Source organism: Danio rerio, chromosome 9 (assembly GCF_052040795.2).
Source record: "Danio rerio strain M-AB ecotype USA chromosome 9, GRCz13ab, whole genome shotgun sequence".
Lineage (NCBI taxonomy): Eukaryota > Metazoa > Chordata > Actinopteri > Cypriniformes > Danionidae > Danio > Danio rerio.
The window spans coordinates 3,219,904-3,237,295 of NC_141029.1; the positions used below are offsets into that span (position 1 = coordinate 3,219,904).

Here is a 17,392-nt window from a genome sequence, read left to right on the forward strand (position 1 = left end):
GATGTAATTTTGCTCACATGGATCATTGAATATTAATCAGATGATGTCATTACGCTGCTGTGCCGTCAGCCAATCGTTGCACTGCTGATCATGATTTCGAGGATCGATAGATCTGTCCTTCACAACACACTCAGCGATCTCAGATCAGTTTATCCAGACATTCTAATCTGATTCGCGAACTTGTTTGAAGAACCAAATTAGCGAGAGATCAGTTATCAAGATTAAAAGATCCAGGATCGGCAAAATCATCTTAGATCATTTAAGCGAGGTACGAAGAATGGACCCCAGGTGTGTTTGATTAGGGTTAGAGCTAAAATCTGCAGGACACCGGCTCTCCAGGAACAAGTTTGGTGACCCCTGATATAGGCGATCAAAGTATTTACTTATTTATTGGTGCACAAAAGTGTTCTTGGAGCTTCGTATAGCATCATATTTGTTTTCCTACTATGTGAGTCAATGTCTACAGGTTTTCAGGCCCTCAGCAGCTAATAGTACTGACCCAAGAATACTGGACCCAGATAAGGAAGCTCCAAACAATTCGGGTCACATCACTAGCAATACTGAAAACAAGGATACCAAGATATTTGATGTTTCCCCATCATAGACTGTAAAATATATGGATGTAGTGTCCGTGACGTCACTCATAGGTTTCTGAAGAGCGCAAAAGAAGCCACAAGTAGGCGCGGCCAATCGCCGCCATTTTGTTCGTGCGTCATCACACCCACGGCGAGATACCAAACAAGGGCAAAGAGGCGGAGAGTGGGCGGAGCTACAGACACCTGCTGGCATTTAGCTTGGACCTGGTTCAGACACACTTTACTTTGGGAGAACGCTTAATACTTTATCACCTGTGACTCCTTTGTGTTCTGACCACTTGTGCTTGGTTGTACACTATATCAATAAAGTGTTTAGACTTTTAAAAACACTGCTGTAACACATTGAGCCACTAAACATTGACGTTTTTCAACAGGAAGAAAACGCGAATTACTTCCAAACACTTCAGATATAGTCTGTGTTAGTTAATGTAAGACTATTGATGACATCCAGCATAACACTGTATGACAACGCTTCAGATGACTGATCTTCAGCCTACAGCTAATCAATCTGTCAGATTCTGGAGTGCATTACAGCTCTAAATATAAATATAAACGATAAATGATCTTAAATAAAACAAATACATGTATAGAGATGGTAAATAAGTATATAACTTTACTCACATGGGAAACGGAGGCCACGTGAATGGTTTGTGAGCACAATTAAGTGCACTCAGCATGTCATGCCATCTAATAATTGTAGGAAACAAGTCCAAAAGGCAGTTGACTGTGTAAAGCCACATAAAACAACACAGAAATACGATAAATATGCAGAGTTCAGTGGCTAATCTGCAGGATTCAGCTGAGGTGACGTGACGGCGACCAACGAGACCTAGCTGTCACTCAAGTGGCCACTCCCTTAATTATGAAAACTTAATATAAAGGAAACGGATGAGTTATAAAAAATATCACCTCCCTCACAGTTGTCATGAAGGGTAATATCAGCTGTATTAACCAAAATCTTTCTTTGTAGCAGGCTGTAAACACGTTTTTTTCTGCTGTAAAGTTGGCCATTCTAACAGTGGGCTCAATTGAAATTTGCTCTATTTTGGAGCCAGGAGCGGCCACGACTAGCGGAATTTCAGATAAATTGCAGTTTTAGTTGCTTCCGAATTGGCTTTCCGAGGGAGAGCGGGAGGTTGCCGCTTGTTCCCCATTTAAACAGAATGCCTGAGCATGCTGCCGCTTCAAAGATGGCTACCATGTGAGATGACTTGCCTTAAAGGGACTTTAGTTTAATACAATCTACATTATAAAAAGTGCTATAGATTCATTAATCTTCCTTCAACTTAGTCCCTTTATCCCTTCATCAGGGGTCAACACAGCGAATTGAACAGACAACTTATCCAGCATATGCTTTACACAGCAGATGCCCTTCCAGCTGCAACACAGCACTGAGAAACACCCACACACACTTATGCACTATGTTCAATTTAGCTTATTCAATTCCCCAAAAGCGCATGTGTTTGGACTGTGGGGGAAACCGGAGCACCTGGAGGAAACCCACGCCAACACGGGGAGAACATGCAAACTCCACACAGAAATGCCAACCGACCCAGCCAGGACTCAAACCAGTGACCTTCTAGCTGTGAGGAGACAGTAATAACTACTGAACCACAGTGCTCTAGATATAAAGATGATATGAATTAAATTGCTCTCCCCAGTTTCCCTCATGTCTCCTCCTCATTCTGGTGAAGCTCCAGGCTGCTCTGTCCTCCTCTAACCCGCTCCAGTAAAAGCGTCCCCCATCAGGCTCAGTTTTCTGGACTGCCCACGGCCAGAAAGAACAAAACGGCAGAACCAGAGACTGACGACAGAAATAAACTCACGGCCCTGAAAAACAGAAGTCTTTTCTGCCAAAGATAGAGAAGGACAAAGGGGTTATTTTTCTGCTCTGATGTTGTGTTATGAAACAAGTGAAAATGTGTCCAATGGAAGCGCTAGGTATTAAAGGGATAGCTCACGCAAAAATAAACGTTCAGTCATTATTTACTTCTGTTGAATACAGGAAGATATCCTGAAGGATGCTCGGACAAAACAGCCTTTGACTTTCATAGTATTTTTGTTCCTACTATAAATGTCAAAGGCTGCTTTTCCTGAACATTCTTCAGAATATCTTCCAAATAGAAACCAAATAAATTGTTTTTGGGTGAACTGTCCCTTTAAATACAATATGCCTAATACAATCTGCCTATTATAATAAATAAAAGACGTAGAAATTGTTTCTTGACACGGTAGACAAGCACTTCTTTCTTTAGACTTTCTTTTTTAGCCATATAGTTGATAATATACAAAACAAAGAAACTTTTTAAAACTTCTTTATTAAAAAATGCACACTCTCCGGCCACTTTATTAGGTACACCCGTCCAACTGTTCGTTAACGCAAATTTCTAATCAGCCAATCCCATGGCAGCAACTCAACGCATTTAGGCATGGTCAAGACGATCTGCTGCAGTTAAAACCAAGCATCAGAATGAGGAAGAAAGGGGATTTAAGTTACTTTGAACATGGCATGGTTGTTGCTGCCTGGCGGGCTGGTCTGAGTATTTCAGAAACTGCTGATCTACTGGGATTTTCACGCACAACCATCTCTAGGGTTTACAGAGAATGGGAGAAAATATGCAATGAGCGGGAGTTCTGTGGGCGCAAATGCCTTGTTGATGAAAAAAACTAAGTAAAACGTTTTTTTTTTTTTTTAAAAAAAGCAAAATGGAAATAATTATGTTAAGTAATTCAGGAAATTTTAAAAAACAAAATAAGTTTATTTTATTTTTAGCTGTTTTAGCTCATTTTAAGACCAGGTTATAACTAATAAAGACACTGTTATAAAACATTATGTTTTACACTCAAAATTAGGTGATTTTTTCTTAAAACAAGCTCAATTATGCACCAATGGGGTAGGAAAAATAATTGTTTACTTTACCTACCTCAGTGGCAGATAATGTTGCTTGTTTTAAGAAAAAAACTCACTTAATTTTGACATTATTTCTGAGAACAAGACAATATGCTTTACTTGACTAGAAAATGCTTCTTGATTTAAGAACTTTTAGATTTTTTGGACTAAAAACAAGACAAAAACTAACAAAGTCAGACATGTGTAAGACTATTTGAGCAATAAATCATGACAACACATGCTTTTATGCTTATTAAACTAAGTTAATCATGTTTCTATCTCAATTATCCTCTCTGTCTTGAATATCTTAATCTTAAATAAGTAAATATAATGTAAATTAAGTTAAAATGACTCAAAATGTTTAAAAGATTAAACTTAAAAATGTCAACCAGTAATTTATAAACAGTGCCGTAAAGAAAACTATTGAGCTTCCCCTCAAACTTTAAATTGAATGTATGTTGTCATGTTTGTGGTTCCTGTAACTCTGCCCTGCTGAAAAATCCAGCTTAAACCAGCCTAAGCTGGTTGACTGGTTTTAGCTGGTCAACCAGGCTGGTTTTAGAGGGGTTTTAGCCACTTCCAGGCTGGTTTCCAGCCATTTCCAGCCTGGTCTTAGCTGGTCAGGCTGGGAGATGACCAGCTAAAACCAGCTTGACCAGCCTAGCCAAGCTGGGAGTCCAGCCAAAACCAGCTATATCCAGCTTAAACCAGGCTGGTCAAGTTGGTTTTAGCTAGATTTGGCTGGTCATTTTCCAGCCTGACCAGCTAAGACCAGGCTGCAAATGGCTGGAAACCAGCCTGGAAGTGGCCAAAACCCCTCTAAAACCAGCCTGGTCGACCAGCTAAAACCAGCCAACCAGCCTCGGCTGGTTTAAACGGGATTTTTCAACAGGGTTAATGTAAATTAATGTAATTTAGCAACATATTAGGCATACAGATACTAGTACATGTGTGAGTATTTTAAAATATTAATAAAAAAACATAATCTTATTTACCATTAAATTAAATTAAATAATTGTGCAAGACTTGTTTTAAAGCTTGTTTTTGCTAGACTCTAGACCAGTGGTTCCCAACCTGGGGTCCGCGCCCCCCCAAGGGGGGCGCCAGAGTTCACAAGGGGGGCGCGGGAGAGGATAAGTGTTGAGGTAGAAAAAGGCATAAAAATGCTCCACTATTATATAGGGCTTTGCAATTAATCAAAAATTCGATTTCGATTTCGGCTTCAAACGATTATAAAAAAGCATTAATCGAGATAAATGATTATTGCATCATATACCGCCACTTTCTAGTTGTACACGACGTGTTGCTCTTAAAAGCGCGAAAGAGCGCGTATTTATGTGTGCCAGCACACGCAGTCAGAAGCATATGCGGCCGGGCAGCATTCGCTCTCATTCACACACTGAGAGGAGCAGAGGAGCGCAGACATCTAAAGTCATCTTAACGTGAGCGCTTTAATGGTCAAATAGGTGTCAAAACGCAGTGTTTATTGATTATTCATATTAACCCTCATTTGTGTAATAAACAAACAAGTTGAGGATCAAAAGACGTGAAAGAGAAACTATTAAAGAGACAGGGCGCTATAATCCTTCTGCCGCCTGTTTTTATTATTATTAATCAAACAACGAGAAAGCCCTCGCTGCTCTTGACTGAAGGACTGCTGTAGCTAAAGTGTTTTTCTTACAGTGAAGATGCTTAAAGCAGTTTGTTTCATATTTTTATTCTATTGTATTTATTTCTCTTTCCTTTGCCGGGTGGAAAATAACTGTATGTATACACTTGAAGTCAGAATTATTAGCCCTCCTGAATATTAGCAACCCTTTTCCTCCCCAATTTCTGTTTCATGGAAATATTTTTTTTTTTACTTATTTCTGAACATAATAGTTTTGATATCTCGTTTCTAATTACTGATTTCTTTTATATTTGCTACGATAACAGCACATAATATTTTACTAGATATTTCTCAAAATACAAGCATTCAGATTAAAGTGCAATTCAAAGGCTTAGTGTAATTAGGCAAGTCATTGTATAACCGTAGTTTCTTCTGCAGACAATCAAAAATATATATTGCTTAAGGGGGCTAATAATATTGACCTTAAATTGGTTTCAAAATATTTAAACCTTTTTTTATTCTAGCTAAAATAAAACAAATAAAATAAAAAATATTTTAGGAAATATTGTTAAAATTCCTTGCTCTGTTAAACATAATTTGGGAAATATTTATAAAAAAAATAAAAAATCTCAGGAGCGCTAATAATTTTGACTTCAACTGATAATCGTTTTGAATAATCGTGATCACAATTATGACCAAAATAATCGTGATTATGATTTTTCCCAAAATCGAGCAGCCCTACTGTTATACAGTATATGTATTTTTAAGTACAAAAAAAATCTAAACACATGCTTAAAATTCCAACATAATAGTAAAAATAATTAAAATAAATAACTTTAAATAATTATTTAAATTTTGCTCACTCACACAATGTGCTTGTCAACGTGTTGTAAAGGCAAAACCAAAACAAAAATGGCAGACACAACGTAAATGCAGTGATTCTTCAGAGGCGAAGAAAAAGATATACATATACATACATAGTATATACATATATACACAGTACATATGTGTGTGCGTGCGTGTGTATTTATATGGTGGGGGGGCTCCAATGTTTGTATATGTTCATTTGGGGGGGCACCAAAGAAAAAGGTTGGGAACCACTGCTCTAGACCACTAGATGGATCAATAGAGCACGAGGAAAGCGGGATTTGTCTTATTCCTCCACCGCCCTCTGCTGGCTGAAGCTGATAGAGCAAACACATCTGTCAGGCTTTTGCAGAAGTTCTGGAACGTACAGATGGTCAAGCGTGCCATTCAGATGTGTATGAAGCGAAACATCCGTCCATCCTACATTTTACAGTCATTTCCCTTGAATACACATCCCTATTTATTCGGGTTTGTAGCTTGCAACTTGTATGGATCAAATCTTTCCATCAATTCTTACACATACGTTTTTTTTCAGTTCAATATCATAGATCTCTCAAAAAAAATAATAAAACTAAATAAAATAAAAACCATACTGATATATATTATAATTTTACCATTTGTGATCAATATAATAAAAGGTTACTTGACTGTATCTACTGAGATTAGACTTTTATTGGTATATACACTCACCGGCCACTTTATTAGGTACACCTCTCCAACTGCTTGTTAACGCAAATTTCTGATCAGCCAAACACATAGCAGCTACTCAATGCATTTAGGCATGTGCACATGGTCAAGATGATCTGCTGCAGTTCAAACTGAGCATCAGAATGGGGAAGAAAGGCGACTTAAGTGACTTTGAACGTGCCATGGTTGTTGGTGCCAGATGGGCTGGTCTGAGTATTTCAGAAACTGCTGATCTACTGGGATTTTTACGCACAACCATCTCTAGGATTTACAGAGAATGGTCTGAAAAAGAGAAAATATTCAGTGAGTGGCAGTTTTGAGGGCGCAAATGCCTTGTTAATACCAAAGGTCAGAGGAGAATGGCCAGACTGGTTCCAGCTGACAGAAAGGCAACAGTAACTCAAATAAGCACTCATTACAACCGAGAGAAGAGCATCTCTGAACACACAACACGGCCAACCTTGAGGCAGATGGGCTACAGCAGCAGAAGACCACACCGGGTGCCACTCCTGTCAGCTAAGAACAGGAAACTGAGGCTACAATTCACACAGACTCACCAAAACTGGACAATAGAAGATTGGAGAAACGTTGCCTGCTCTGATGAGTCTCCATTTCTGCTGCTTCATTCGGATGGTCGGGTCAGAATTTGGCATCAACAACATAAAAGCATGGATCCATCCTGCCTTGTATCAACGGTTCAGGCTGGTGGTGGTGGTGTGGTGGTGTGGGGGAGATTTTCTTGGCACACTTTGGGTCCATTAGTTCCAATTGAGCATCGTGTCAACGCCACAGCCTACCTGAGTATTGTTGCTGACCATGTCCATCCCTTTATGAGCACAGTGTCTCCATCTTCTGATGGCTACTTCCACCAGGATAACGCACCATGTTATAAAGCGTGAATCACCTCAGACTGGTTTCTTGAACATGATAATGAGTTCACTGTACTCAAATGACCTCCACAGTCACCAGATCTCAATCCAATAGAGCACCTTTGGGATGTGGTGGAACCGTGACTTCTATTTGTAATCCAATACTTTACAATTATTAGTATATTGTGATGGAGCGCTGTACCTCCCACAGGTTCCTGAAGTCCTTCTGCTCGATCCGCAGCAGCTCGCTGAACTCTCGGGTGACGATGGTGGCATGGCGGGGTGTGTTATCCAGGATAGACTCTCCAAAAGCAGTGCCGATGCCCAGCGTGCAGATGGTGACCGCATCCTTCACATGAGGAGGAACAGACACACAGGACAGAGTCAATCCAAGAGCAGGAGAGTCTGAGGAGCAGCCGACTGATACTGACATCCTCACTGAGACATGCCAGAGTCAGACCTTTATTTTAAGGCAGAAGCAATGTCACTCACACACAGGCACACACACACAGACATAAGCATGTACGCATCCACTCACATACGCACACATGTTCGCACTAACATATGTTATATGAGTTTCATATAATATATGAGTTTCATTTTACATTAGCCTATATGTAGATTAAAAAAACACATATTTTTACCTATTTCCAGACCCCCAAAACCCACCACCCCCGTAATTCGCGCCCAGTAATTCGTCCGTAACCATGAATCAAGCAAAGGCCTTTGATTCTAAAGGCTGATTTATACTTCTGCGTCAAACGCCGATGTATGCTACGGCGCTGACGCATAGCCCTTCGCTGTGGCCGTCGCCGTCACTGACGTGCACCTCTAAAAAAATGTACCTACACGTCGCAACAACCCGTAGCGCAAGCTCTGTGATTGGTCGGCTTGGTAGCGCTGACGAGTCTGAGCGGGACCGAGAGTCGCACGATCGACTGTTTACAAGTGTGGAGTCCCGTGAAGGAGCTCCGGATTTCTCTAGCAAGTGCCCTTCGCACCTGTTGTTCTCATGTTAATCCACCAGGGGTCGCTGTGTACACTTTTTCTGATGTCGAATTTGGTGTAGACAGGATTTGAATGATAATGTACCTGATGGTTTGCTGTTTCGGAGACTTTGACGTCTAGAGAACCGGACAGGACGGTGTACCAGTTAGTGCCGATGTCACCCTGCCTGTACACTAACACACACACACACACACACAGATTTTTAACCAAACATTTACTTCACATTTACAAACCCAGAACAATTCTAATACAATAATAAGAAAAAGTGTCATGGTGGCGGAGTGGGTGGCATGAATGGCTCCAAACAAACCAATCAGAGACTGCTTTCACACCTGTGAATCGATTCAGTTGTTCCGAAACAGAGATTACAAATGTTACATTGTTGCTCTTTGCTCTTGGAGCGGTTCGCTTTCACACGGCAAAGTTTCTAAACGGACCAAAAGAGCTAAAACAAGTCACGTGTGAGACAACAAAACAAGTCACTCTCCTCACATTGGTCAGAGTGTCAGGGTTTATTTTGCAGCGTCCTGCTCAGCTGTCAGGAGAGGTGGTGGTTTGGTGGTGATTGACAGGGTGCGCGCGACGTCTGAGGAGAGACGCGGTGGGGAGGGGTGAGAAGGGTGCACGACGATGCCTATTTGAGGGCCTGGAGGGAGACGCGAGATTACCGGGAGATCATCACTCGTTTGCGGGCATCCGGAGACTCGCGAAACTTCCCGCCCTACTCATAATTCTCTCTTCATATAGCCGTAAGCCTATTACATATCCATAAAACAGTGTGATATGACCGCGCTCGGATCGGATCGCTTTCTCACTGCAATCGAACCGCTCCAGGGTTCGTTTCAATCGAGCCGAGACCACCTCATTTAAGCGATCTCGGAGCGATTACTTTGGCGCGGAACAGAGCGCGATTGCCCTGTTCACATATGCCAAACGAACCGCGCTAACTGGGCAAACGAGATACGTTCCGAAACAAAAGTGTAGGTGTGAAAGCACCCTTGAATGCAGCCTTGTGTGACTGACAGTGTAATGAAGTAATAGTGTCAGTGTGTTTGACTCACGAGTGATGCCTTTCTCCAGACATTCATAAAAGCCGCACAGACAGATCTGCTGAAGAAGAGGTGGGTGGAACTTCTCGAAGGCCTTCACACTTTTCAGACGCACCATGATTATGTCCACGTCTTCCCCTGAACGCTCCTCTGGTCTACAAACACACACACACATACAAACACATACAAATAAACCCAAATGCAATGTCAGCGAAGTCAGAAAAGAACATTCTCATCCTGGATCCATCTGCTCCAGTTGATCTCTTTTGGAAACTCTGCCTACTGCCAAAATGAAAAAAATGGTCAGACATGAGAAAGACTGTATCAGATATATTTCAATCCTGATTTTTGTACCCTTTTATAATTATAATATTCATTCCTTACATTTATATAGCGCTGTACACACATTTTTGGGGGGAATCTCCTCATCCACCACAAGTGTGCAGCGTCCACCTGGATGACACAACGGCAGCCATGTTGCACTAGACTGATTGGTGGAGAGGAGACAGAGTGAGGAAGCCAATTGTGGTATGGGGATGGTTAGGAGGCAATGATGGACAAAGTCCAGTGGGCAAATTTAGCCAGGACACCAGGGTTAAACCCCTACATTTTTTCGAAGGACAACAAGAATTTTTAACGACCACAGAGAGCTCAGTTTAACATATCATCTGAATGATGGTGCTCACTGAGCAGTATAGAGTCCCCTTCACTATACTGGGGCATTAGGACCCACACAGACCGCAGGTCACGCCCCCTCTGCTGGTCTCACTAACACCAATTCCAGCAGCAACCTACCTTTCCCATGTGGTCTCCCATCCAGGTGCACCTCTGCTTAGCTTCAGTGGGTGACCATGTGAGAGTTGCAGAAAGCTAGCTGCCGGCTAATGTTGAACTATTACTGTTTTATTATATTTGACCTTTCTGTTGAATGCATGTTAGACTTTGTTGTATATATAGTTCAAAATCTTAAATGTGTCAGCACCAGTAGCCTAGTGGTTAGTGCGTTGACATGCAGCACCAAGGTGCTCACGGTGACCCGAGTTCGATTCCCGGTTTGAGGTCCTTTGCCGATCCTTCCTCTTATCATTAAAGGTGAAAACCCCTAAAAAAATTATTTAAAAAATCTAAAATGCTCAGTAAAAAATAATAATAAAAAAAAGAAAATTCTCAGTCTTTTCAATTCAGCCTAGCCATTTTCAATAATTCAACACATCATAATAATAAACATATGCAATATTGTCATTGGTGGCGCAGTGGGTAGCACGTTCGCCTCACAGCAAGAAGGTCGCTGGTTCGAGCCTCGGCTCAGTTTGCGTTTCTGTTTGGAGTTTGCATGTTCTCCCTGCGTTTGCGTGGGTTTCCTCTGGGAGCTCCAGTTTCCCCCACAGTCAGAAGACATGCGGTACAGATGAAATGGGTAGGCTAAATTGTCCGTAGCGTATGAGTGTGTGTGGATGTTTCCCAGAGATGGGTTGTGGCTGGAAGGGCATCCGCTGCGTAAAAACTTGCTGGATAAGTTGGCGGTTCATTCTGCTGTGGCGACCCCCGAGTGATAAAGGTACTAAGCTGACAGGAAAATGAATGAATGAATATTGTCATTGCCCAGCAGGCACAGGATGTCAACATGATGTCAGATTGACGTTGTAACCCAACATCATGGAGACGTTGCATTTTGTTTGGAAATGAAAATCGGGTTAATGTCAGAACCCAACATCAGGCCGACGTCAACGTCCAACCTAAAATCAACCAAATATCAATGATGTTACAGCTTGACATTGTGTGAACGTTACCAATATGACGTTGGTTGTATGTTGGTTGTCATACCTGGCGAGTAAATGTCAGTATTTGACGTCAATATGAAGTTGGTTTAAGATGTTGGATTTTGGTTACTTTCCAACCTAAAATCAACCAAGTATCATAGTCATTTGACAACATTATTGAAGGTCAAAATAACATTGTCCTTAGACGCTGGCTAGACATTTTGGTCACCAGACAGCACGACCTATATCTAACCTAATATTAACGACTTATGACGTTGTGTGCCTTAATTATGTAATATTTGAACTTTTAGTTTGTTGTTTACGAATATTTAAGCAAATGTTTTAAAAACTTAATCAGCTATTTCAAGAGTTCACACTTAGCCAGGGGCGTAGTGGACGGGCCCACAGGGCACGCACCACAGGGTGGCTCAGCGTGATTAGGGGGCTCCGCGTCATCGTCGTCGTGATTTTCAATAATTGGAAATCCGGCAACCGCAATTATCAAACCCCTGGGAACAACTGTGGTCTGAACCAAAGAACACAGGTCTGTCTTCTCTGAACTCCTCTCAAGCGGTGGACTACTTCATTCTGATTGTTTGCCGCCGAACCTCATCATAGCTCATTACCATACAGTTGACTTGATTTCAACTCTCCTTGACGCCCACACAGGAGAAGACGCGCCGCGCTGTTCCTCACCGCCTGTTCTCATTGAAAATGAATGACTTCCGGCTACTTTGACGCTCTCGCAGCTTTCAGTTTGAGATCACTCCTCAGTTTGTGAAGGCTTCCCCGCGTTGTCGCTCCACCCCGCCCCCTTTCCCCGCTCCTCAATTTGTGATCGCTTCCCCGCGTTGCAAATAATATATATTATATTATATTAGGATCGTGACTGAAAAATCTGTCCCAAACAGATCTCTATATTAGTGTATGCTGCAAAACGTCTATACACATTGCTTATTACACACAGAGGGGTGCGCAGCAGCACGGAAAAGTCTTTAAATATTAAAAAAAAACTTAAGATTAAAACGTAAAAGATTGCTATTGTTTACAAAAACGCTATCCCCTGCAAAGCCTTCTTTACCTCATTGGGTTTTAGTGAATCCGGCTCGTTCATTAAATGGTTTGCTTGCATTAACCTTCCACATGAGCGTATCCATTTCCTCGCTAGTAAAGTGTTCACAAAGTCTGCCATGTTAATAGTGAATGCACCATGACACAACGACAACTCACTCATGAAGGGAATGGGAGATGAGATTCTAACTGGTCTAATGCACTTTACGCCCAAAAAACACCCATAACTCATTAAGAGTTAAAGGACAACCCTTTTACACCATGTGTCGACTGTTTTTTCTGTCCCTAAAACAGCAAAAGGGAATTTGGACATGCTCTAAGTGCATCTGCGCTGAGTGATTTAGACCTCTCTTAGATCGTTAAAACAGAGCTCAATGTATCAATGCATTCTATGGCACCTTTAAAATGAAAACAATACAGATGTCTTCTTTGTGCTAAGCTGCACTCAGGGGTCAGACGCACCTGTGCAAACAGTAAACTGTAGATGTGAGCAAAAGAGGCCGTTTAACAGGGACCAAAACCCATTTACTGTGCAAACAGTTTTACACCAAAAGCTAAAGAACACTATCAACATGACAGACTCCTTTAAGCCAAAGGATTTCATTTGGAAAAACACTGGACACGGATGCGAGTAGTATTTCTGTTATTTCATGTGGACATTTGTACTCAGTGCTTATGTTTGCATACTGAAACAACCAATCCAGGCTCATTCTGATTACGTACCTCTATATACATTTCTGGAGAGCGCCAAATCACCCCAGGAGCTACGTTTTTTAGCAGTTTTTGTTTTTGCGAATCCACCAGAGGCTGCTGTGTACGCCTTTTTAAATTTCAAATTGCTTTAAGAATTTTTTTTTTACATTTTTTTTACGAGATCCTAATGGTCTAACCCAATTCAATTATCTATGCTAAGCTAAGCTAAAAGTGCTCCCGCCAGACCTGGAGTTCAGCTGAATCAATTTAAAAAAGGTCAAATTCAACAATTGGTCCCACTTTATATTAAGTGGCCTTAACTAATAAGTACTTACACAGTAATTAATAGTTTGTTACAATGTACTTATTGTGTAAATACATGTATTTACTGTGTACTTATGCTTGATTAAATACATGTATGTAACTACATCTTTAATTAACTTTTGTAATTACATTTGTAAATACACTGTTGACCATCCCTTAAACCTTAACCCACCCTTAAACCTACCCATACCACCAAACCTGTTCATAACCCAACCCCTATCCCAACTCAAAAGCTCCACAAGTGTTCTCAAATACATTATGAACACAGTAAGTACATTGTATTTATTTTTTGATGCAGGTACATAGTAGTTAAGGACACTTAATATAAAGTGGGACCCAACAATTTAAGCAACACAGGCTCATTCTGAAAATGTAACCCTATATACGTTTCTGGAGGTCGCGAATTATGTAGCCAGAGGGACGTATGGCTGCATTTCGTCTTTAAATCAAATGCTACAAGGCGGTATTTCTTGCTTACCAGCTGACCACTTACCTCAGTATGGATGGCTTTTCCACTGTTACCAGTTTGTCCGGTAGCTCGACACGTACGATGGCAGAATTGAGATGCAGAGCGGAGTTGATTGCGACAACGGGGTTTGAGTCTAGTGAAGAACGGTTCCAGAAATCAGGTAAGACAAAAGCCAAAAAATTTTAAAAGCAAGTAAATAACAGGGTGAGAATGTGGTAAAATCTGAAAACCAATCAAGTGAGGGCTTTTCTTTTTCTGGATTGCTTTTAAAACACTGCGGTTGGGTATATACAAGGGGATGGGTGGGTCAATCAGTGCTTTTTAAAACACTATTAGTTGGGTTTTGGGAAGAAGGAGGGTGGGTCAGTCGACAGTGGCCTCTGCTGGATTTACATGAGAACAGCAGGCACGAAAGGCACTCGTGGGAGAAATTTAAGATCTGAAAAAGCATACACAGCGGCCTCTTGTGGATTACTGAAAACAAAAACAGCAAAAAAAACGTAGCTCCTGGGACGTATTTGGCACTCTCCACAAATGTATATAGGGGTACGTAATCAGAATGAGCCTGGATTGAATTTAACTCTAGAGGTGTTGTAAAAATAACCTGTTTACAAAAAAAAAAAGTGGAGTGCTCCTTTAAACACTCAACTACTTTCAGCCTCAACAGTTTAAATTTATGACATTGATATAATTCAAACAGCAATCAATATGTTGTGATGGAAGTGGTAGACCCAAACCACTGCAGCACAAATCAAACACAGCTCCAGTCGGGACATCTGGTTGTTTCTGTAATGCATTCATCGCTCCATCAAAACAATATCAGGAGATAAAGCTAGAAATGGGGAGAGATTTGTGCTGCCACATTTACACTTTCCAGCAGAGCTCTGTCCATCTGTGCTAGATGTGTAAATATTGATCTTACAGAGAGACGGAGCCGTTGGTTGCAGGAAGAGCAGGTCTGAGCCCATTAGAGAGTGTCATAAACACATTAAGCACAAATCTCTGTCCACGTTTGATAAAGAGACTGTAATGTTTGTTAACTGCTCTGTAATGTTGGATATATACTAGATATGCTGTTTCTATCGTGGGCAGAGACTCACAGTACTGCTGGTGTTACAAAGTGTAAAATGTGACCCTGGACCTCAAAACCAGTCCATTTTGGAAAATTGAGATCGTGAATGAATTAGCTTTGCATCCATATAAGGTTAGGTAGGATATGACCATATTTCGACAAGATACAACTATTAAAATCTGGAATCTGAAGGTTGAAAACTGAGAAAATCACAATTAAGGTGTCCAAATGTATTCTTAGCAATGCCTATTATTAATCACAAGTTAAGTTTTGACATATTTACAGAAGAAAATGTATAAAATGTCTTCATGGAGGATGAGAAAATAATATGTATTTTTGGGGGAGCTGGAAGGAATGGAACAGAATATAGTGAGAACAGGACTGATAAAGCTGTCACACGCAGGTCTCTAAAATGTGCATACGCATTGTTTATTACACACACATGGATGCACAGTAGCACAGAAATACATTTAAATAATAAAAACATTAAAGATTAAAATGTAAAAGATTATTATTTTCTAAAAAAAAAATGCTTACTCTTTGTGAAGTTTATTTCTAAACAAATTTTGAGAGGATCACGTGCTTATCTCAATATTTTCGTCTTGAAGAACCCTTGACATACCTTCCAGTCCAACTGCTTGATGACGCATCAGCCAATCACATGGCAGCAATTCAATGCATTTAGGCATGTGTTCAAGATGATCTGCTGCAGTTCAAACCGAGCATCAGAATGGGGTAGAAAGGTGATTTAAGTGACTTTGAACGTGGCATGGTTGTTGGTGCCAGACGGGCTGGTCTGAGTATTTCAGAAACTGCTGACACTCTGAATGCACAACACGTCCAACCTTAAGGCGGATGGGCTACAGCAGCAGAAGACCACACCGGGTGCCACTCCTGCACAACATTTCAGGTGTTTTATAATGTGCTCAGCCTGAAGTTTTGTCCATTCACACACATTTTAAGCATCACATGATCTCTTTCAACAAAATCACATGACCTTTTTTAATGCGCATGCTGGAGTTTGTGCGGTAAAAGTGTTTCCATCGCAGTTTACGCACATCTTTTCTAATCGAATAAAAAGTTTATCCTCCCCAGTTAGGCGCATACGTTTTTTATGCGCATTTTCAAAATGTATGCGCATCATGGCATTTCCATCAACTGTTTTTTTTTAAGCGCATTTGCAAAATGCGCATAAAATAGGTGGTTGGAAACATAGCTAATGAGTTCACTGTACTCAAATGGTCACCACAGTCACCAGATCTCAATACAATAGAGCACCTTTGGGATGTGGATGTGCAGCTAACAAATCTACAGGAACTGTGTGATGCTATCATGTCAATATGGAGCAAAATCTCTGAGGAGTATTTCCAGTACCTTGTTGAATCTATGCCATAAAGGATTAAGGCAGATCTGAAGGCGAAAGGGGGGGTAGTAGGGTGTACCTAATAAAGTGGCCGGTCGCACATTCTAACTTTTCCTTAATAATATAATTTCCGAAAAGTATTCTTTGCAAATTCTAAATAGAGAAATCATATTAGTAGCCAATGACTACCAAAATACAGCATTGTTCGCAGTTAGTTAAAAGTGCTAATGTTGTTTTTAAGTCACATCTACATCCAATATTCAAAGTAGTATAGTAAACAATATAGTTACAGTTTAAAAATTAACAAATGGGCAAAAATAAAACCAATTTTACCTCATTAATGTTTGTGAGAAGAGAAAGTTGAGTCATTTATGACAGATTTTTCCCTTTTTGAGTGAACTATCCCTTTAAGTTTGGTCTCCGCTATAGTAAAGCCCTTGACAGCAGAAAGTGTCTGCAGTAACACAAGCACTGCAGCACTGGTGACCTCCTCCAGGTGACAAACAACCCTTTCCAAACTACACTCTACTATAATATTCACAGAAATTCAACAGCTGAAGCAGAGAATACATAATACTGAATTCATGCATCATCCGAAACCTGCCGAGCTGACAATAAAAGCTGCGTCTGAACACAAACAATCTCTCTGACAATCGCATATCTGACATTCATGACATGAAACTTATGCTGTATTCTTATATCTACAAGCCAATTGCGTTTCTGATGTGTTTTCACCGGGTAATGACCCCCGAAGGTGGACCAGAACGGCGTCATACAGCATGTGGAGGTGCAGAGTTAAGTTTTTGAAGGGTGAACGGCGATGGTACCTCTTATCCAGACAGACGATCCAGTCAGCAGATGCAGACGGGTGGCTGGAGGTGTGTGCCGCGACCATCTTCGGTGAAATCATGGAGTAAAATCACAGTAAACATCGTCTGCAGCAGATCCTGAGCAGATGTGAGTTCACTGAGAGAGAGCTGAGTTTGAGTCTGAGCTGCTGCCACACCGCGGACATGCGCATGACAACTCTCGCAATACAGATGTGGACCACAAACAAAACCCAGT

At 41.0% G+C, this 17,392-nt stretch overlaps 1 protein-coding gene across 4 annotated transcripts in view; it reads right to left on the minus strand.

Annotated features, from left to right (window-relative positions):
• Positions 1-17,392, minus strand: part of rapgef4a (Rap guanine nucleotide exchange factor 4a) — an 88,133-nt gene extending 70,741 nt beyond the window's left edge. For all 4 annotated transcript variants that reach the window (XR_015499059.1, XR_015499056.1, XM_087267420.1 and 1 more), the window contains exons 1-4: positions 17,155-17,392; positions 9,588-9,730; positions 8,611-8,699; positions 7,721-7,867 (exon numbers count right to left, since the gene is read on the minus strand). Coding sequence is in view for 2 of the 4 variants with exons in the window: in XM_087267420.1 (XP_087123546.1) it covers positions 7,721-7,867; positions 8,611-8,699; positions 9,588-9,730; positions 17,155-17,237 (462 nt within the window). In the remaining 2 variants the exon portion in view is untranslated. The remainder of the gene's footprint in view (positions 1-7,720; positions 7,868-8,610; positions 8,700-9,587; positions 9,731-17,154) is intronic.